This window comes from Sitophilus oryzae, unplaced genomic scaffold (assembly GCF_002938485.1).
Source record: "Sitophilus oryzae breed Bouriz unplaced genomic scaffold, Soryzae_2.0 scaffold_682_pilon_pilon, whole genome shotgun sequence".
Lineage (NCBI taxonomy): Eukaryota > Metazoa > Arthropoda > Insecta > Coleoptera > Curculionidae > Sitophilus > Sitophilus oryzae.
In genome coordinates this window covers 5803938-5826613 of record NW_022147287.1, presented here as the reverse complement: position 1 = coordinate 5826613, position 22676 = coordinate 5803938, and the positions used below count along the sequence as shown (strand labels likewise).

The following is a 22676-nucleotide window of genomic DNA, read 5'->3' as shown; positions in this document are numbered from 1 at the left end:
ATACATAATATATACATAAATAACATAGATGAGCAAACAACCTTAATATCAAACTGGTATTCTTCAGTAAACGTTTCGAGCCTTCATTTTCTCATTATCAGTGGAGGATAGTTTGAGTGTGATGACTGATGGCGCCACCATACGCCAGCGGAGCATGGGCGTACGTGACGGGGGCGGGATGTGGGGCGAAATAGGCAGGGGCGTGCGCGTAGGTAAAAGCTGGAGTGTGAGCAAACTAAAAAAATATATATGAAACTATTTTTCACTATTGGAACTAAAAATTAGTGATGGGAATAATCGAATTATTTTCACCATCGAATAATTAGTAATAATTCATATTTCACAATCGAATTAATAATTCGAATTATTTAGTAGTATTATAAATTTAACCTAAAAATAAATTCGTCCCAGCTAGTGCTCGTCTAGGGGCTATTTTAAACAAATCTGAACCATTGCCATACCTATATTCTATCACTGAATATAAAATAAAAATGGAAAGGGTCAAACGCCAGCAAGTTCATAACCAACTATGATTTCCATTTAAAAAATTATATTTTTTATTATTTCTGACAAAAAGAGCATGTATAGAAAAAAAATGACTACGCCACTGGATTGTGCTTAAAAAAGTGCCTTAAGAACGTTTTTACAAAATTTCATTATTGCGCGAAATACAAAAGTTATAGGCAATTTTCCAAATGGTAAAAAATTCAAAAAGACCCCGTATCTCAGTTGGCAGTGAAAATATCAACAGGCGGTTTACGCCATTAAACGTGTCTCAGAAATCGAGCCCATGACATGTATGTCGGTTTTGCGCTATCTAGTCAGGAAATAGGTTTTCTCTGTTAAAACAGACCAATTTCGACCACCCTGTACATACTGAAAATTTCTGATTTCTGCCGTATACAGCGCCGCGGTCACAATTTTTTTGAAATAAAATGAAATTCACCAAGCCTATAATGATTAATCGCTTACCTCATAGGGGGCGTGGTGGGCGATGGCCAGTGGCGCCGGAGCCGGCGCGTAAGCTAAGCGAGGTATTGGAGCGGGGGCGTGCGCTATAGCCAAGGGAGCTGGCGCGTGCGCTATGGCCACGGGAGCAGTGGCGGCGTGCGTCACGTGATGCAAGGGCTCTTTCTTGACCACGGCGTTGAAACCGTTGACGGGATCGGCGGTGTAGTCCACGGTTCTGCGGGAACCGTCTGGTTCTATCAGGGAGTAGCTGCCCTTCACCACGTCGCCGTCGCGGACTTCCTGTTGGGTTTTCTGGTCGCCAGTGTGGGCATCCTGTTAAAAAATAACTAATATTATTACGTAAACACAATCTAAATATTTCATATTTGGCGCTCAGAGTTAATATTTGATTCATACTTGTAGTATCAGTCCTAATCTTAACTTAACCGTAAGAAATTAGCTTTAAGTAACCGCTCGTACTTCTATGTGTCTTATGAATATTCTATGAGCTTGGGCTCATATCAATCTTATGTTTTGGTTTAACCTAACTGACACGAATATTTTAGAATTTCGAAAACTTGAGAGACTAATTTTTTCAATGATAATGTTTATTTATTTGTGAATAAACATTAATAATTATTTCTAGACCTGAAAATAGATTATTACTTCTTTTATTTATAACCTGTCAAATTCAACATGCCAAATATTATTTCGAAAATTTTTAAAATCCCTAGCATGTGCAAATTATTTTTGTAACATTAGGAACATTAGGTTTTTAGGAACTGGAAATTTCGGTATCACGCTCCTAAGGAACCGGGATTTCTCGGGTTTTTCCCGGTATTTTCGGTATTGACTAATTTTTGTTCAATGATATTGAAGTTTATCCATCTGCAAGCAAGGCATGGTTTTCAAAAGTAAAATCGATAAAAAATTTAAAAGTTTTAAAAGAAAATAATATCAAATTAATAAGTAATCAGTTGTGACAAAATTAACATGAAACACAAAAAAACACAAGCGAAGAAAAAAACCAAAAAAATGGATAAAACATTGAGTTTTAAATGAAAATAATATTAAATTATTAAGTAATCAAGTCAGGAGAAAATTACACTTAATTATACTTAACATTAACACAAACATGAACACTAATGACCACAAGCGAAGAAAAAAAACGAAAAAATAACATAGGTGACTTAAAATTTATATAGTACATACTAGTGATGGGAATGATCGAATTATTTTCACCATCGCATAATTAGTAATAATTCATATTTCACAATCGAATTAATAATTCGAATTATTTAGTAGTATTATAAATTTAACCTAAAAATAAATTCGTCCCAGCTAGTGCTCGTCTAGGGGCTATTTTAAACAAATTCTGAACCATTGCCATACCTATATTCTATCACTGAATAAAAAATAAAAAAAAAATCTTTATTCAATGTATTCTATTAACTGTGCCGAAGCCGTTTAATAAATTAAACCATAATTTAAAGTTTTAAGATGGAAATGAACCAAATAATAGTAGTATTCTTTCGTTCTGAACGAAATGAAAATTTTCACTTAAACTGATTTATTCCTACGTGGTATAGGAAATAACAATGATTTCTGGATTTTTCTATATCGGATCGTTCCTTTCTTTGCCGATTCCCTTTATAAATCAGTTTATGTTAAAATTTTCAGTTCGTTCAGAACGAAAGAATACTACTATTAGTACTATACTAATTACTAATATTCGTATTTGTCCATAAGAGGTTATGTTTTACGTTCATTTGTAATTCGGTTACCACAGATATAATATAAAATACTACTAATTTTTATCTCGATATATCGAAAAAGATAATTCGAATTAGTTAGTTTTAACTTTTACTATCGAATCAAAGACATACATTTCGAGGGACCTCGTATGATTTGTTTCATATCTAGCAATATGGTGTGCCTCGTAAGCAATATTTAAAAAAAATAAAAATGATATTTCGGCGCTATAAGATAGCAATTCATTTCAAAAAATTAATTTAATGAAAAATTATATTTTTATGAATATCCTGGAAAATCGTTTCTGTTTTTTGAAAAATTATACGATGTTTGTTTTCAACTTACGCTGATCCCGTATTCGAATTTATATTGTGGATGGGCATTGTAGGGCTCTGGCGGTCTCACAGCTACAGCAGGGGCGTGCGCTAAAGCTAGTGGTGCAGGGTAATGTTCTAAAAGTGGACTAGCTCTTATTGACGCTCCCAAAAATGCGAATATTACTACAGTCTGAAATAAAAGAAAAAATAATCATATTTTCCATTACCAAGAAAAAAAGAAAAAAACATATTAAACGTGCGACCAGACCAATTTCGACCAAAGAGATATAGATAGATAATCCTAAAGATTATTATCTATAATAATCTTTATGATTATCGATATTATAGATAGATAATATCATAAAGATTATTATCTATCTATTCCTTACTTCCCAAAATACGCAAAGGCTTTATATTATATTTTTTATTTTACAAAACAAAAAAGGGTATTAATAGTTAGCAACAAATACATATAGACAGAAATACTAGAAGGTCTAAAACTAAATTCTAAAAAATACACAATAATTGAACACTATAATATTTATAAATGAGAGTATATATAGTTGTCAGTCAAGGTAAAAGATAACTGTCAAATGAAGTTGAGGATTTGATTGATTGAAAATATTAGCCATGAATTACACTACCGAAGAAAAAGTATTGATGATTAAATGGTATTATCAAGGAAATAGTTATCAAAAGGTGTCGGACATGTTTGCTGCTCTGTATCCGAAATGTATCCATTGACTCTGGTAATAATCTACATATCGCAATGGATATATCTCAGACATTTTGAGACCAATTTGAGTACCCTAGGATATACTGTGCAGATGTGAAGCAATGGCAGGAACAAAGATGAAGATCAAGAAATGATACACTTGACAGTTTTATTTGTGCGTGGATATGCGTAATCGTTATTGGAACAAAGAAAACCGACACAGGTTTTTGAAACAAGGGACGCATATCCACAGAAAAGTATAAATTGTTTTGGCAGGGATTCTGGACACAATATTATCGTGGCCATTATTCTTTACGGCGATAATTTAAATGCAGAATATTATTTGGTAATACCTCGATAAAAATCATATTTTTATACCTGCTTTACATTGATGCGCCGCGTAAGGGAAAAATATTCAGGATAGTTTGGTACCAAATGGATGGCTCCCGGCACATAGTACACTCGGCTTGGTTCGGGAATATTTGAATCAATAGTTTAAACGGAAACGTTATTGGCCTTAATCATACAGTAAATTGTCTCCTCTCTGATATTTCGCCAAATGAATTTCTTTCTCTGGGGGCCATTTTAAAAAAACAGGAAGTATACAAGGATAAAAATACCCAAATCTAGACGAGTTAAAAAATGCTATTTCTGCCGAATCCAATAGAAATTTTCAAGTTTACCAAATAGCGAATGTAAGAATAGAATTTTATGATCGCCTGGGTTATGGTCTAGCAGTCGATGGAGGAATATTTGAACATCTTCTTAAATCCTAAAGTTCTAACAATTTAATAGTCCCTAAATTAATAAGTTATTGAATATTGTAATAATACTATAATTAACTTGTAATTTGATACTTTATTTTACTTTAATTCATATTAGTTTGTATTTATAAATACAAAAAAAAAAAATTTCCGATGTACGAATGAGTTTTCAATAATAATAAAGTTTTTTTTTTTAAAAATTTCTATTAGACAACTTCATTTGACAGTCATCTTTTACCTTAGCTGGTGCTCATAAGTAAAATACAGGGCCATAAGAATAGGTAGTTCAATATTTAAAAAGAAATGTGTTTTTTTTTTTTTTTTTTAATTTTAATCAAAAATATCTAAAGTTAATCTTTTGAATATGGGTTTTAGTGCTCTTCATAAACCTAAATAGAATTATTTTCTAAAATAATTAGGGAAGCCAATAATTGACCCCATTAAAATTCACATGGGATTTTCTATGTCCGTCCGACGATGCAACACCCGGTATGTGGGTGAAGGCGGTTTGACATAATTTTTGCGAGAACTTTTCCTCCGATAGCCAGTAGTGAAAACCACTTGAAGCCAGTTTGAAGGTACCAATAAGGGAGTGGATTAACTGCTTTCAGAATAATTGGTTCCAACGGATACAAAAATGCATTTTTCTTCGTGGAGAATACTTAATACGAAAAATAATACCTAGTGTTTAAAAGTTATCTTCTATTTTTGCAAATATAATATATATGCGAAATATAAAAGTCAACCCTCGTAAGTAAAAAAATATATTAAAAGAAAAACTAATAATCACTAATTTACCTTCAACATTGTCGTTCCAAATTTACACACTTATCAGAAGCACTTAAACCCGAACAATTATGACCAAAAATGGAATCGGCCTCTGAATTTATAGTAGCAACGTGCTCGGGGGTTTTACGCACTAGGACGGGTTTATTATCATTTTTCTCACCGAGTACCTAACCAGTAAAATAGGGTCGTACCGTAATACTAGACGGAAATTAATAAAAATCTTGCTTCGATTTATGGAAACCGGTCTCCTATAATACAATTAGATTTTTGACAGTACCAAGAACAAGTGGTTCTCGTGGCGTACGATTTTTTCCCGAGTTTCTATTGGACGTGCGTGAATGATAGATAGGTCTCGTGATTTATTTAGGCGGTGTTGTCGGTTTGTAGTTATTGTAATAAGTCATTAATATTGATTTGTTTTTGAGGAGTGTTTTTACTAGTCAAGTGACCTGCTCAAGTAACAAGAATTCAATAAATTAATCAAAAAATATTCCTTGTTTATACATTTGATATCAAATAGCTTCTGTTGTAGATTTTATGGGAAAGGGAAGTTAATCACCGCGATCTTATAGTTCTAGTGTGTAGGGTGTACCTTTTGACATTATTTTTCTGCAGTACTAAAATCTGTTATTTACCTATCGTGTGATGTCGATATTTTACAGCTACTCCAGTAGTATATGTTTAGTACGATCCTCGTAGCATATATGAGATACACTTATCTTCGACCAGATCGTATACAAACTTCATTGATTGTAACTTTAGTATATAAGAGTTTCTTCCTGGGCAGCGAGTATTAAGTATAAACTGTGGTCTGGGTCTACAGTTAATTTTTCCTCGATTTTTCCTCCACTTGACTTCAAAAGACACAAAACACACGTAATAACACGAACTAAAACGCAGATATTTGACATAAGTTGACACAAAATTATAACCTATAATTTGGCAAGACTTTGACAAGCCTCAAAAATCTAAAGGCGAGTTCATGGGCGTCCGTTTGTCGTTCATCGTTCCGTCAAACCAATAAAATTGAAATATGATCTGTCATTTTTTAAATAAACCAATAAAACTGGTTAAAAACAACAAGAGACGACGCATGACGGATTTATATTTAAACACGTCCATAGTTAACTTAAAAAATATTAGAATCTTTTTTTAGCAAAATTGGAAGGGACGTCACACAGTGCTTCGAACATATGGCTCTAGAGGACAAAAATGCAAAACTTCTCTTTTATTGTAGGCAATTTATTCAAACTAGGTTTATTTGACACAAATGATGAGTACTCTCATTGTACTAAACGATGATGTTCTTAGTCCCACGTTTATGAAAAAAATCTTATAAATATCAAAAATGTTGGAGCGGTGTTCCATCTAAGGAAATAATAATTTATAGTATGAAAACGATGTAAGTATTAAATAAATCCCTGTGATAAAAAAGAATTGAAATAACATTAGAACATGATTCCTACAATATAAGCCTAATACAAGATAAAAATGTTTTTCTGTAATGAAAAAGAAGTATTAATGCTATATTTAATTAAAAAAAACTTAAGATGCTATAAATTTACTTTAGGACAACAAAATGCATAGATCGTAACTACTCTGATTCAGAAGAATCACTGCTGACAGAATCTTTCAAATTTATAGTATTCAAATCACAGGTAGATGAAATATCCTCACAGATAAGATATTTCTGTACATCATTTTCTAATATGTTACTTTTTCGCGTTGTTACTGTTCTTTTTGTTGGTATGCGAGGGGTTCGGATGTTAATAGTTACCGCTTTAATAGACCATATCCATATATTATTTTTTCCTTTTCTTGGGTATGAGGTTTTATAATAAATTGAAAGATGGAAACTTTTTATGCGACGTTTCGCTCCAACCAACATAGTGAGCTTTTTCAGGCACAAGTGGTGTCTCATTTGACGGGAATCAATATCTAATAAAGAACACATTTTTTGATATACAAATAATTTTGAGTTCTTGTCCTTATGATCAAGCCAAGTATTAACCAGATCGGCATTGCTTATCAATTTTACTCCATCTGAAAAGTATCTACATATATAAAATGCTAATGTTTATCTGTGTCGTCTCTACTGAAGTAACGACTTGCTCTAGAAAGTTGCTTTTTTTTACTAAACGATAGCTAATTGGCTCTTCTAAAAACTGTCGTCGCCGGATTTTTTGTTTTTCATTTGATTAAACAAAAATTAAAAAGTATTTTTTTTCCTGATGTCATGGCGGATGCGCCAGGCTTCAACTAGTTATAAAATAAAGTTCGTCGCAAGCAGACGCAGGTGAACTATACAAAAATTAAAAGTTTATGAATATGACAACAAATATATATATACAGAACAGGTATAATATAATATAGGTATTAGGTATAATATACAGAACTACTATGAATGTTATTCTTTTCACTGATATAAGATAATGATCGCAAAATTTATTTTTAGTGCAAATATTTGCTAACAAAAAACGCTGATTATACTTTGTACAGAGCATCGGCGATCTCATACCGACCTCATCAACCGTATAACGTTTACACTTACACTCGCGTTTACTTAACTATGGGGTAAATGCTACAATTGGGCGAGATTCTCATCCAATGTATACGATCTCCTTTGGTTCTTTTTATCTACAGAATATGCTGCAGAAGTTTCTCTAATACCATTCGGACCTCTCTGTATAAAGTTTACAAATTTTTCTCATAAATAATATAAATTTACGGATATCAGTAGAATCTTGGCAACTGCGCCTTCGACGGTTTACGTCACAGTTTTGGAAATGAGCCGATTTTATTGGTGAAAAATGACTATACAAGCCTCTAATTCTTCTTTTATCCGGTGTTCTAGATTCGAGACAAGCTTGAAGTCGTACCTATTTGTTACGTATCGCTTACAGAATGTTATTCATAAATTTATTTTTTCTTTCTTATATATTTCCAGTTGTATTTATTAGGGTTAAAATTAAAATCGATTACTTTGTAGAAAAACAAAAAGTTATTTTGTGCGTAAGTAAACGTAGGCACGTATTTATAATTTTGATTTATTATGGCGGTTTTGACATTTGTAGTTTGGTGTTAATTCGTTTTAGATTAAGTTGTTTTGAATAAAATAAAATAATGGGTAAAGTTGCGATTTATTATTATTAATTTGATACTAGACCGCATTAGTTTTCAATGCATAATATTTGATCTAATTAATTTATTATTCTGAATTAGTGAATAATGTAAGATTTTTTTTGTACTGGAGTGGCCCAACAAATGATTGTTTATAGATCGAGAATATCTTAAGTTGTGTCTTAACCATCTAAGATTTGCTGATGACGTAGTCCTAATTGCCAATAGTTCTGAAGAATTACAAGCACAAATTAACTAAAAACTAAATACAGCCAGCAATAAAGTAGGTATCAAAAGGAATGAACAAAAACTAAAGTAATGTACAACCACAGTACTTATAGGATACCTAATCTGCGGTACAACGAACTAGTAGACAAAAGACATTCTAATAAGTAACACTAGATATAATAGAATAGGTAATATAATATATTTGGGACAACTAATACACAGCTCAGGATCTCTACTGCCAGAAATTAACAGAAGAATTAAGTTAGTTTGGAGTTTGGAGTACATATGGAAGAAACTCAATCATATTCAAATCTAGAATTCTAGAATTTTTCTAGTTAGAAAATCTAGTTTTATTTTGTAATTTCTGTGCTTTTCTATCACTAGCGTCAAACAAATTTGTTGTAGTTCGTTATTACAGTATAAGCTTTGTATGGTATAGCGTTTCAAACATAGCATAATCAAAATTTTCAATAAAATAAATGCATATTAATAAAAAAAACGTTGCATGAGATCTTGATAAATAGTTATTTACTTATCTTAATCGCCATATACACGACATGCTGACAAATCAAAAAATAAATGTGCAACACAAGTGCAACGGATCAACGAAACCAGTATGTAATTATCATTCTAAATATAGTTATTACGTTTAATTTTTTTGTTATTACCTCAGCTATTGCATTACTGTCTCAATCTCATTGATATTTGATATTTAGATATATACAGATAGAACAACAATAATAAAATAAACTTTGTAGCAGTCATATTATTTCTAAGGCCAAACATGCAACCCCCTGTATATTATTGCATATTTCATTTCTTCCTTCAATTTTAACCAATAATCGTAACACATATAATGTACCTAAATTCAACCATTTCCAAATTATGAAGTTTTGATTATGAAATGTTAAACGAAAATTTTCTAAAAATGTAAAATAATATTTACTAAATTATTATTACGAAGTATCACAGTTTCCCCAGAATGGCATCGTTAAATGAAAGCGAACACATGGACATTAATTAAATTGCTTAGAAATGAAGAAAGAATTGAAATATGCAATAATATACAGGGGGTTCCATTTAAAAAAAAATAACTTTAATGTGCCGCGACTTCATGACCGACCCTGTTACTTAAATTTATTACTTGCTAATAATAGATATTTAAAAACCATATAACTTTTATATTTAACTTTTTGCGGTACCTCGTATATTTTACTTAATAATCGACTGTTCCCATATATATCAGCAACCCTGTATAGCACTTATAGTAACTTTTATCCTCCAAATTTCATTCAAATCGCTAAAAGCACTTGCAAGAAAATTATAATAAATAGAAAAAATTAAGATTTTAACCTCCTGTAGCTAAGAAACAAATCGAAAAAAAAAAGAATCGGATCCATAATCCATTTATTGTTATGAAAAATAAACCTTATTTTTACAGAAGGAATCTCCTCACGAGAAATGTCCCATGTTTTTTGAGAAAACACCCTGTATATGCCGATCAACTAGTATGTTGATTCCATAACAATGGCATTTATAACAAATTCTTTATTTGTTAAATCACTGTGTAATTAATGTATCTAAGATTGAGATCAAAGCAACCGCATCATATATGTTTCAATTATTCATAAATTGTTGCCGACAGTATATAATTTTTTTTTATTTGTTGTTTTATTTATTAATAACGAACGATGTCATTTAAATTAAGGACATCGTATCGATATAGCCTAGATAACTATATCTATTATAGAAAACTTATATAAATCATATATTATTTTATTGCATAATTTGTTATAGTATAGCGATATATTAAATAAATTGAACGTCATTTGTGAAAATGAACTTTGAAAAGCAATTTATGTCTATAGTAGCTTAATTGATAATATGAATTAGTTAATAAATTTGTAACTACTCGTAATAACTTATGTATGGGGAGGGGGTTTAATCACCGCGACCTTTACAGATCTACTGTGTGTTCCCCTTTCTTGAGTTATAACTCATCATCCAGTCTCAGGGCTTTGACAAAAGTCACTGTTTGAGACGGTTTTACCGAGGTTAGTTCTCCATCTCCGATATAAGTTGTACCAAAGTTTATGGTATACGAATGGTTGTCTCGGCACACTCAATAATGATTTGTTCTGGTGTTTCACCATTTTCCCCAAAGAATATGCATTCTCCGTTGTTTCTTAGCTTCGATCTACTGAGGTGTTCATTGAGTAATGAGTAGACAGTGTCCTGTTAAAATGCCTGTACTATAAATACTCGTCAGCGAGTAATGGCAGTAAATAAATAAAATCGAGCAGAAAGTTTTGCTACAAAATTGTAGCACGGTAAATGTGTCATCAACTGATATAAATGTATCTGCTGTTACTTACTTTAATCAAAAATTCAGGTTTTGTTGTAGCAGTGAGTCTTATATATTTGTAAACAAGCTTTTGCAACTTTGGCTTTTGAAAAATAGAATGGAAGTTGTAGTAAACAGTACTACAAAAAGCAAACTTTTGCAACTACTTCTCTTCTATAAAAGTAAATTTAATATTGGGGTAATAAAGAATAATCCCACATAAAAACGTATTTTTTAACGATCTTAATAAAAATAGAAAAATCTAACGTGATTTCAAGATATATGGCGTAAATACGGTAGCAGAGAACTAGACACGCCATAATATTATTCTTCAGAGGCTGGAGCGCCCTCTGTCAACTATTCAGTCAAATACTGATAGGTGACGTCACAATTTTCTACGCGTCATTTCAAACCAGTGAAATTTGTATTGAATTTGATTTATTATTTATTCCTTAATTGTAACTTCGTTGCATTTCTTTTTGTACTTTTTAATCACTTCAATTGAGTTTTATATTAAAAATAACAAAAATTTACTATGGTTAAACACCGGATTGTAGCATTATTCACAGCATTTTTTTTCGTGAAGTAATAGCAAGGCGCAATCATGTCTCAGAAGAGGAACAAGACGCAACCCTAAAGTATTAAAGCGCTGCTATCCTAAACCATAGTATAAGGAAACTAGTAGCTTTACTTCTTGTCAAATCCTTTGTTCTTTTTCTGCCACTTTAATGACCTTGTTCTCGCGTCCCGTGACCACTGACGCAGCTGTATAGTCGTAGTCTATAACTAGGCAAAGTATAGTCGTGGCACTCGCCATAGTTTCACAGAGATGTATTTAGGAAAATATGAGTTCACAATAAAATAAAATTTAAAAAAAATGATCGTCGAGTAAAAATTTGCTTGAAAACAGAATATTCTCACATTTCGTGTAAGTAGGTAACAATTCTTCTGTATCTGAAAATCTTCTGATGGGAGGAAATGCGGAAAATGAGTCACGAAGTTACCGAAAGAACCGGGAATTAATAATTCTAGTCCCGGTTCTTTGATATCTCAAAAGAACCGGGAATTTCCGGTTTTGAACCCTAGTCACCATATTATCAAGAAATTATGTTTTTTAACTAAAAACTAAAAAAAATACAGATTTAAAAAAAAATGTTACGTTATAGCGTTTCCGCAACCGGACCTGTTTTTCGGAACCGGTAATTTCGGTAAGATGCCTCTAAGCAACCGGGATTTCCAGGTTTTTTTTCGGTACTTTCGGTACTAGCAAATTTTTGTTCAATGATCGTCCAGTTCTTTAAACAGCAAGCAAGGGATGGTTGTCAACAGTAATATCGATAAAAAATTAAGGTTTAAATGACAATAATATCTAATTATTAAGTAGTAATCAGTCATGGGAAAATTAACCTGAACACAAATGATTCTCAAAAAGAACTCAAAGCACAATTTTTTGAATTAATACTATACTATGTACAACCAATAGCAGCACACAGTAAGGCACTCATTTTTTGTCAATCCGTCTCTGTGCTGGGATGCAACGCTCGAACCTCGCAGCTCGACAGACGGAACTCAACTGAAACGCCACAAAACACATACACAAGGAGAAGTGCGAGCGCCTTGCTAAATATTGGAAAGTGAAATTGACGTTTAAATTTGACACTGTTGACAAGTCTACTGCTACTAGCGCCCCCAATATCGCTTGTAGGAACTACGGACTAGATTGTCACGCATGGCGGGAAGTTTAAAAAAATAAAAAATTTTAATTCTTCATTTATTTTTAATTATGACATACATAAAAACACAAAAAATACACCATTTTTTAAAAATATGTTTAATATCAATATCAAATATACAACAGAAATTAATTTCACCACAATAAATTAATAAAATTAAAAAATAATGTTACAAGTAGATCAAGAGACAAAATTAATTATAACAAAACTGAAAAAAATGGCGTCATAGATGGCTTAGAAATGACGATATATATCATAATTTTGAAAGTAAAATTATATAGGAAATGTCATCGATCATCATTTTGAAGCCAACTGGACGATTATTTCAAACATACAAGCTGAGTTCGTTCATAGTGCTCTGAGAAATCTAGATAAACAAAGAATAATAAATTAAAAGTATTCCAGGGAAAAAGAGAGGAAAAACCTGTATCGTCTCTGATATCTGTCAGGGTTTTGTTGAAAGTGTCATCTTTTTGCTCGAAGTTTTCAGGTCGATTAAAAAGATGACATTTACAACAATACTTTGCCGTAACTTTCACAAATATCAGAGAGAGAGTACAGGTATTGCCTCTCTTTTCCTCTGGGATGCTTTATATCTGTTCTTCTTTGTTTACCTATATTTCTAAGAGCATAATGCCAAACACGACTACAGTATATAATAATTTCAATATCCTAAGTGGAAAGAAAAAAGATCACCTTTCTGTTTTGTACTATGGTCCCTTTCTTCCGATGGCTCATCTCGTTGATATTTAGGAAGGTATCCATAAAATATATATTTTATTATCGGTCCTGGGATGAAAAAATATAAAATTCAATTTCATTTGATGATCCTTTTCTGTCACCTAAATCAGGAGAATGACAATGAGCATGTTAAGATGAAAAAAAAATTATTTATCAACACTTACCTACACGTTAGTCCAAGGAGTTTTATCAAAAACCTATATTTGCCTAAATAATTTATATATTCAATTTACAAAGCAAACTGCAGCGTGTAAACAAAAGAAATAAAATGGCGACAAGTCAACGTCAACGACCCGACAAGGAGAAAAGTGGTGTTTGAATAACAATTTATGGGTTGCAAAAAATTGTTTTTGTCTCCTTTCAACGCACACTTTAGAAAGAAAAAGAGGTGAACAGTTATACTGAAAGAATGTCAAGGTTTTATCTGTCACTCTTGTCAATAATTTATCGGTAAGGAAGATTCCTAGAAAATCGCTTGTAGTCAAGTTTTCAACCATTTCCAGTTCTCCCATAAGAAGTGTCATCCACCTGTGAAACGCTCTGCAATCTGCCGATATTCGACAGATTGTAAAAACTGGCAGAAAATATTTGGGAGAGTGCAACTACTCTTTTCCTTCTACTATACCTAAACGATGGAAGTTGTGAAACCTCTCTGTAATATGAGAAATATGTCTGTGTATACAAAGTAGATGCAGTGAAATGCCAAGAACAACTCTGTAATCATACGATTAATAAAAAGGAAGGGAAATTACCGCACATCCTCTAATTAAAGAAGAATTTCAATTCGAAAAAGCTTCGGCTAAATTTCTATCTGAAAACTGTTTCCTTAATTACGGTAATTATGAGAATATAAAGCCGAATTGATTGCGTTTAATCAATCTTTGCATCATTCTTCATAAAAAGTGCCTTGAAGATAGGTAATAGTAATATAAACGTTAGTAAATAATGTTGTAAACTCTGATGAACTTGAACTGATGTAAATCTGACACTTGGTTCATTACAAGTGTATCACTTTTTAATTAGGGGGCGTCATATATATATCATGTTATTTTTTTCATAAACTTTTAATCTGTTGCCTAATCTGGAAATGCCGCTTTTAAAAAATCGCTGTTATTATATAAGTATATGAAAACTCTGACTTAAATCTTTTCTAAAATAACTTAAATCTTTTTAAATTAGTTGAACTTAATAATCATATTTAAGTAATGGGGTAAATGGGGTTATCGAACTCAAACTATGGGGTGAGAAAATTAAAATGAAAGTTTTACACGTGCCAATTAAAAAAAAAAGTTACCGATGTTTGTATTTTGTTTATGCTAATTCTCTTACATGTAGTTTTTTGCGAAGAAATATTTCATTTATTTTTTAAAGTAAATGCCAGTAAAAGTAAATATAATTTTTAAATAGTAATATAAAGCACCTAATATAAATAATTTTGATTTCTAATTTTTTATTTATATTTTCCTTCCATTACACTGCATGCTTAGAAAATTAATAAATGTTTATATTTCATGATTTTAAAATTTGTTGTTAATATAACAAATTAGTTCTGTAATTATTATTATTTAATAAACCAACGTTGCCACACACAAAAAATTTAGAAACTATATTATTTTTAAATAGGATCTAATTAAATAATTTTGACATCTAATTTGTTGTTTATATTTTGCTACTACTTAAAAAAAAATATTTATATTAAATGATTTTAAATTTTGTTGTTAATAGGTATAACAAATTATTACTGTTATTATTATTTATTAAATCAGTCTTTGCTTAAAAACATTAAAAATCATTTTCCTACATCCAAAATAACAAGTATTATTGCAGTGTAACAACAGAATATTAATAAAAAAATGCAGAATATATAGACATACTATCCCTAACTAAATAAAGCCAAACAATAATATTCTTTGCTAATATCAACTAATACCAAAATATGGCAACAGCGCCCTTCATAATGTATTTTCTGTGTAAATACTAGTACCTCAATAAAAAAAATAATGTGTCCTTATCTATATCTGACTCCGCAAAAAATCAAAGCATTGCCACCGACCGCTGTCGGGTTTCTCGGAAAGAAACCTACGTCGCCGGGCCACAACTAAAATTCAGTTAATATTTTATTATAATCGATCCTGACGAATAAATGAATTTCATAAATGAATGAATTTTATAAATGAATGGTTTTTGCTGCCGAATTACTAGAATACAATTTTTCAAGGCAGATGACGGATCTATTCGATAATTTTTATTCGAATAGTTTTCAACGAATGTTTTCTTACTAACTATCGAATTATTCGAATGAATTGCAACTATCGAATGTTTCGATAGTATTCATTCGATAGTTCCCACTACTAATTGATATGGCTGATATGGATATAAAATTAAATAGTTTATACCAATTTCTTGATATAACAGTGCTTGGTACGGTCCCAACCGTCGAACAGTCTCAAACATTCCTTAACATGCATATTTTCTTTTGTATCGTTTGGAAAAGCAGGAAACAAGACGAATTTTCATGACGGAAACCGTTAAGAACACACCGATGGAAATCGTACAAGAAATAAATCATTCTTCTCGAAATTTTTCCCATTGTTTGATCTATTTTTGTCACGCTCTCCGTCGATTTCTTCGGAGTTTTCACAATACCGAACGTACGATCGTCGAAACTTCAGAAAATCCGTTGTAGAATATATTTTTCCGTTTGGTATCACATTTTTCATTTTTTGCTTTCGGAAAATGCTTAAAAATATTCTTTGTTTATTAAACGACCAACTTCATGTTGTTAATACAGGGTTCGGCAATAGTACGTCAGGCATCTGTAGAGAATAAAAAACGTAGGTTTAGTAATAATAACGCACGTTTAGTAATAAAAATGTATTATTTCAGTCAAATATCTATACTTAACGTGCTTATTTTTTGTCAATATTGACATGTATTGACTATTTTAATTCTAAATATCTTGAGAACGGTTGCTGGTAGCGATTTTTACCAAGAGACATTTTTTACGTAAAAAAATCACCCTGCATCTCCGAAACTAAGCATTTTCGAACATACTAGGTACATTTATACGAACTTTTTTACTTATTTTTATCTACAGAATATGCTGGCGAAGTTTCCGGAGTACAGTAAGGACCACCCTGTATATAAAATAATAAATATTAAGTACCAAGTTCTTTATCGAGTTAATAGCATACGATCGGAAAAAAACGGCGTCAAAGACGGCTGGGGAATGGCAATCGATAATAATTTTGACATGGTCAAGCCCTAGACATCATTTACTTGGCCCGAAACCTTCTATTAGTTTTTAATCTTTCTATAATTAGTTATATTTTAGCAAGTTTTATGTCAATTTTTAGTAATCGACGTCTAGAGATTGACCGCGCCAAAATTATTACCGGTTGTCATTCCCCAGCCGTATTTGACGCTGTTTTTTTCGATCATACGGTATAATATGTACTATTTTTTAATTATTAAATGCAAGCAAGAACAAATTAAGAAAGTGTGAAATAAAATGAAATCGCACAACGTGAATGAAAATCGTTGAATCGGAAACTGAATTTGAGTGATGAAATTAATGAGAAAGTTAATTTTATCTATATACAGGGTGAGTTTAAAATAAGTGTAAATATTTTCAGGGGTGGTATATTTGCACCCCAGGAACACGTCTATCAGGTTTTTTTCGCAAAAAAAGTTGTTGAAAATCGTGCATTTTCTTTTAAATTTCCCTGTATATTTTTCGAAAACTTTTTAGAACTGCCTGTTCACCGCAAATTTTCTCACGGTATAATTTTTTAATCTCTGATATTACCAGATATTACCATTGTTACAGCTTTACTCTATGGTTACAGCACTAAAAGGGATGCAAATACAGAAAAAATCCGGTGGCTCTCAAAATTTTTCCAAAAAAAAATCATTTTTTTTTAAATTTTCAAACTTAAATAACTCGGTTATTTTGGACTTATTTAAAAAATGGTAAGGAAAAATACATGTTTCTTTTATCGAGATCTACCAGTCCTGAAAATATTTTGCACTTATTTAACACTCACCCTGTATAAAAAAATAAAAAATAATAATAGGGTTGAAATATATTAAACCACAAATGAAATAAATATGCTGTAACAAAAATAAAGACATTTAAGTGTGTTTATGAATTTATTTTTTGTAAACATAGTAGTTACCATTTAGAAAATCGTAATTGAAATGTATTTTTAGCTGCTGCATTTGTGTTAATAAAGATGAAACTAAATATACGTGCATGTGTTTGTAATTTTGTAAAACAATAGGCAATAAAAATTTAATGGAGCATAAATATCTAGTAATTTTGATTAGGCAGAACTATGGCCAGTACTACACTTTACAAGAGGGAGAACTTTTTTATTTTTTCAAAATTTCTATACCGTTTTAGAGAAAATTGAAAAAAAAAACGAAATTATGGTAGAATTAAGTCCTAAAAATCAAAAGAATATGGTAATATAATTTCGATTTCATTCTCTGATAGATGATTAGTATTAATTTTGATTAACGTCATATTTTTTTGCTGTTATTAAAGCATCACATTTTCCGACAACTATTATCATCCTTTCCTTGGCATTAAACTAAATGAATTTTGTGCTTTTTTAACATCTTAAAACAGCAAAAAACATGACGTTAATTAAAATTCTATCAGTAATGATCTATCAAAAAATAAATACGAAATTATATTACCATAGATACCACGTTTTGATTTTTGGGAAATTCTATGATAATGTTATGTTCTGTTAATTATTTTCTCCAAAACGGTATGGAATTTTCGAAAAGTATAAAAGGGATAAACCGTTTTAGAACAAGCAAATTTTTTTATGAATCTAGATAACAATTTGTTTTTTAGTGTACAACATTTTTCTCCAAAGCTATTCAATTTAAAACCCGTATGGACGACACTGGTCGAAATAAATAAAATTCTTTGTACACCAAAAAAGGCATTTTGATCCATAGAAGACGTGTATCAAGTTTCTCGAAGATATCTATAATAAAATCAGAGTTATTATGAAAAAAAATTTAGAAAATTTTACCCTGAATTTTTTTTCTTAGAATAGATCCAAGAATCATCCTCTTAAATATTAGCATGTCATTAAGGAAGACCCTGTATAATAGAGAAGAATATTCACTGTTGTACTGGCCATAGCTCCCAAACAATCAATACGTTCACAGGCGGAACTCTGTGAGAGCATAAATTACCAGAACGTAAAAATAGAATTTCGGAGTCCATCCGATTAATTTTAGAACGTTTAGAAACAGGATGTTACGAAAGGAAGACTACCAGTAGTGGAAAAAGAAGAAAAACTACTGAAAAAATAAATAACCGGTATTTAAACAATAATTCAAAAGCAATGTTTTCCTTTTATTTTGCCTTTAATACGAAATTTGAAGCGCTTGACTTCGTAATTCTGGCGGAAAATCTATCGACAAGTGCAGTTTGTCACTTATCTGTCAAAACCACACGCTTTTATAGCTTTTATATTACTGCTGGATCGGGAAAAGATATTATTAATGAGGCTCTGGAATTGACAGGCAAATATTTTAGTTTCGCAGTAAGCATTCTCGTCAAATTAATGATTTTATTAGATTTACTGTATTTTATTTACACCACATATGTAATACTGACATACTACTGACTTTTAAAAAATTTGAAAGTGTCAAATTATCTACATTTCTTCCCTCTTCCATTTCTCTCACTCGGTTTTTCTTATTTATCGCTCCATTTAATTAAGCAAAATATTCTTGTAATATCTTTATTAAACACTTATCTAACATCAACAAAAATAAACAAGAAGATTAACAATAATAATTGAAGATTTGAATACATTTACTTGTTGAAGGTAAAAATGCTTAACTTCCTTGGCTTAAAACCTACATTCTGGCGTTTTAAAAATGCGACGAGTTTGTCATACTTTAATATGTCAGTCTTTTCCCTTAATTCTAGCATTGTCCGTATCATGCTGTACGTAGCCTAAAGAGTAGATGGCTTTTTCTGCCTTGCCATGGTTATGAGAAATGGCTGGAAATTATTTTCAAGTTTGTAGAATGGCCGCTAGAGGACGCAAATGTTCCAAATGTAACCCTCGATTTTGGAACGCCCTGTACATGACACTGTTAGAAGAAAATTTAGTATAATGACATCATAAAACATGTTGGGACTTGAATTGTTAAACTATTTTTTCTTTCTTTTTTTTTCAGGAGCTACAAGAGAAATAGGCACGGCACTGACCAGGATTTGTTTGAGGCACAAAGCAGTAGAAAATCGGATGAAACATTTTACAGGGTAAGAAAAATATAGTGAAATTGATATCATGTTGGAAGCAAAAAAAAATTAAGGCTTCGTTTCTCCAAGAAAGCTTTTAACACTCACTATTTACTGAAGATTATTTATTGATCAGATATTGTGTTGCAATAATAAACAAAATACTACATTATACAGAGTGTCTAAAAATTTATATTAAATAATTACTTGCTTTAAACGGCAATAACTTGTTTAATTTAAACGGAACATCCTGTATGTTTTACGTTAATCAGATGCACAATTTAATTGTCTATCAAATTGTACTATACCATTTTTACCTATCTCTTCAAGTTTTCGTAGAAAATGCATTTTCATATTATTTGGACCTTATTTATCACTATACCCATGGAATATTGACATTTCATATTATTTTTAAAGATGTAACAAATTTTCAAAGAGTACAGATACTAAGTATTGTCCATATTAGTTTGCTTATTTCATTACAAAATATTTTTGTTAAAGAGGACCAATTAAGATGATCCCAGTATTCAAACTACATTAATGACTGTTTACGTTGATTAAAAATAATTGCTCCAAACACTAAAATACTAAATTTTGTATGTGTATTAGACAGTGTGGTAAAAAGTAACACCCTAAAAATTTTATTTCATTTTTTGACGAATGATTATTTATAAAAACAGAGACGTTAATTTTCATAACTTATTATTATATTGATTTCTGAGTCAAATCCACATTTATTTATATAATTTATTAATAATAATTTATTAATTAAAACAATTAAGTACCTATGTAATTAACTATTTTTTGAGCGGAAATAATGGTATATTTAATTGGTATACTCTTTAACAAAGATTTAAATACTTTTTTTTTGCAAACAAATGGGCTTACAATATTATTATTTTTAAATCTAAAATGTCAATATTCCATAGGTATAGTGATAAATGAGGTCTAAATTGTAAGAAAATGCATTTTCTATGAAAATTTGAAGAAATAGGTAAAAAATGGTATGATACAATTTGATAGACAATTAAATTATGCATCTGATTTACGTAAAATATACAGGGTGTTCTATTTAAATTAAAGAAGTTATTGCCGTTTAAAGCTAATAATTATTTAATATAAATTTTTGGACGCTCTGTATAAGGCAGTATAATTTTTATTAATGCAACACAATATCTGATCAATAAAGAATCTTCAGTAAATATTTAGTATTAAAAACTTTGATATCCTTGTAGAAATAAAGCCTTAAATTTTTTACTGCAATTTCACAAAATTGAAAATATTTCAAAAACGGTAAGGTTTAAATATGATAAACCTTAATCAAATTTACCTTTATTTCAATGGTAGAAATTAAAAATAGAATAATATACAGGGTTTTCCGTTTAAAAAAAATACAACTATGATATTTTTTACTTATTTGGGACACTCTGTTGTATCTTGTAAAATTATTTTAAATGGTAGAAAGATTCTATTTTGTTTCAGAGTGATCATGGACTGTCTTATTATACCGCTGCAAGAGAAATTGGAGGAATGGAGAAAAACAGTATTAAATCTGGACAAAGAACACGCTAGAGGTAGTATTTTTTTATCTTATTAATTTTCACCTCTCAACATTCTAGTGGAGTAAATATATATATATATAGTCTATAAAATGAATAACTTTGAATTTTGACCGTTATTTTTTACCAACATGGCAAACATAAAATCCCTCTATCAAAAAAGTTACTGATATTCTTTAAACTGAGTGCCTGAACGAATCAGATAGGTAACTCTTTTTACTTTCGTGAAATAGAAAAGGAAAATAATAAAACAAGTGACAGTTCTTCCTCTTCTTGCAAAAATCAACACAAAATGTCATAATTGCCAAAAGTAAAATGTGATCAGCTTTTGACATTTTTAAATATCTGACCAATGCCGTCTCTAATAGAACAGCCTCGGAGCGAGATTGATGACGTCACGCTAGTTAGATACTACGGATTAATAAATATGTTGTAGAGTACATGGAAAACATGTATTCTACAACATTCATGATACATTGTTATTGATACATGTTCATTCATAAACATTGTATTTTAAAAATTATATAATTTACATGAAATATACATAATATACAGTTAATAAATACAATACATATACCTATTTATAGTAATAAATACTTTGGCAAATGAACTATGAACCACACAAATGCAGCAAATGTTTTACAATATACAAATAATGAATAGGTACATCAGATAATGGATAAAATGTAAAATATATTTTAAATTTTGGGGTTTTAAAATCGATCTATTTTAACAAAAAACATTCAATATCTACTAATAGTGATGTATTATTATTTGCATTCACAAAATTTATTTGTATATTTTGCAAGTATCAATGTTCGAAAAATTATATTTGCAAACAATACAATATCATAGAAAAAAAGGCGTCAGCGATGGCTATGAAATAAAAATCGCTGTCAGTTTATATGTAAAATTATTCTAAAATTTTTGATTTTCTTGGGATTTAGGTTCGGGAAAAACGCTGATTCATTTGGTTTTTCATTATTTTTATTTGGTTTTAAAAAAACGTTTCGGATAACATTATAGCCTTCATCAGTGTTGTGTCATATGAAAAAAATAGTGTCGAATATAATCCAAAAAATTACATATAAACTATTCACACCACACACCACATAATGTTTACTACAATTAATAAACTAATATAAACTTGTCAAAAGATGACCACATATTTTTTAAAATTATTATTCTTAACACTAAAACTATCTACATTGACTATGGAGTGGGATTTCAGCCATAGTCAAGTGAGGCTGTTCTATTAGAGACGGCATTGCGTCAGCAGGGCCGCAAGTTGCTAACCTAACAAAATTAACACTAGAAAAGCCCGCGGGAACTGTCAAATTCAAAGTTATTCGCTTCACAGACTATACCAGTATTTTTATCTAC

At 30.6% G+C, this 22676-nt stretch overlaps 2 protein-coding genes across 4 annotated transcripts in view; one reads left to right on the top strand and one right to left on the bottom strand.

Moving 5' to 3' along the window:
- Positions 1-22676, top strand: part of LOC115887912 (protein MTSS 2) — a 94288-nt gene that overhangs the window by 50647 nt on the left and 20965 nt on the right. For all 3 annotated transcript variants that reach the window (XM_030907445.1, XM_030907443.1, XM_030907444.1), the window contains exons 4-5: positions 19671-19755; positions 21217-21308. In XM_030907445.1, coding sequence (XP_030763305.1) covers positions 19671-19755; positions 21217-21308 — 177 coding nt within the window. The remainder of the gene's footprint in view (positions 1-19670; positions 19756-21216; positions 21309-22676) is intronic.
- On the bottom strand, positions 43-5569 carry LOC115887913 (cuticle protein 7-like). Its single transcript, XM_030907446.1, has 4 exons — positions 5298-5569; positions 3049-3210; positions 973-1284; positions 43-235 (listed from the first exon to the last, which is right to left on the bottom strand). Exons 1-4 carry the CDS (start codon positions 5304-5306, stop codon positions 98-100), a joined length of 621 nt encoding a protein of 206 aa, XP_030763306.1. The 5' UTR covers positions 5307-5569; the 3' UTR covers positions 43-97.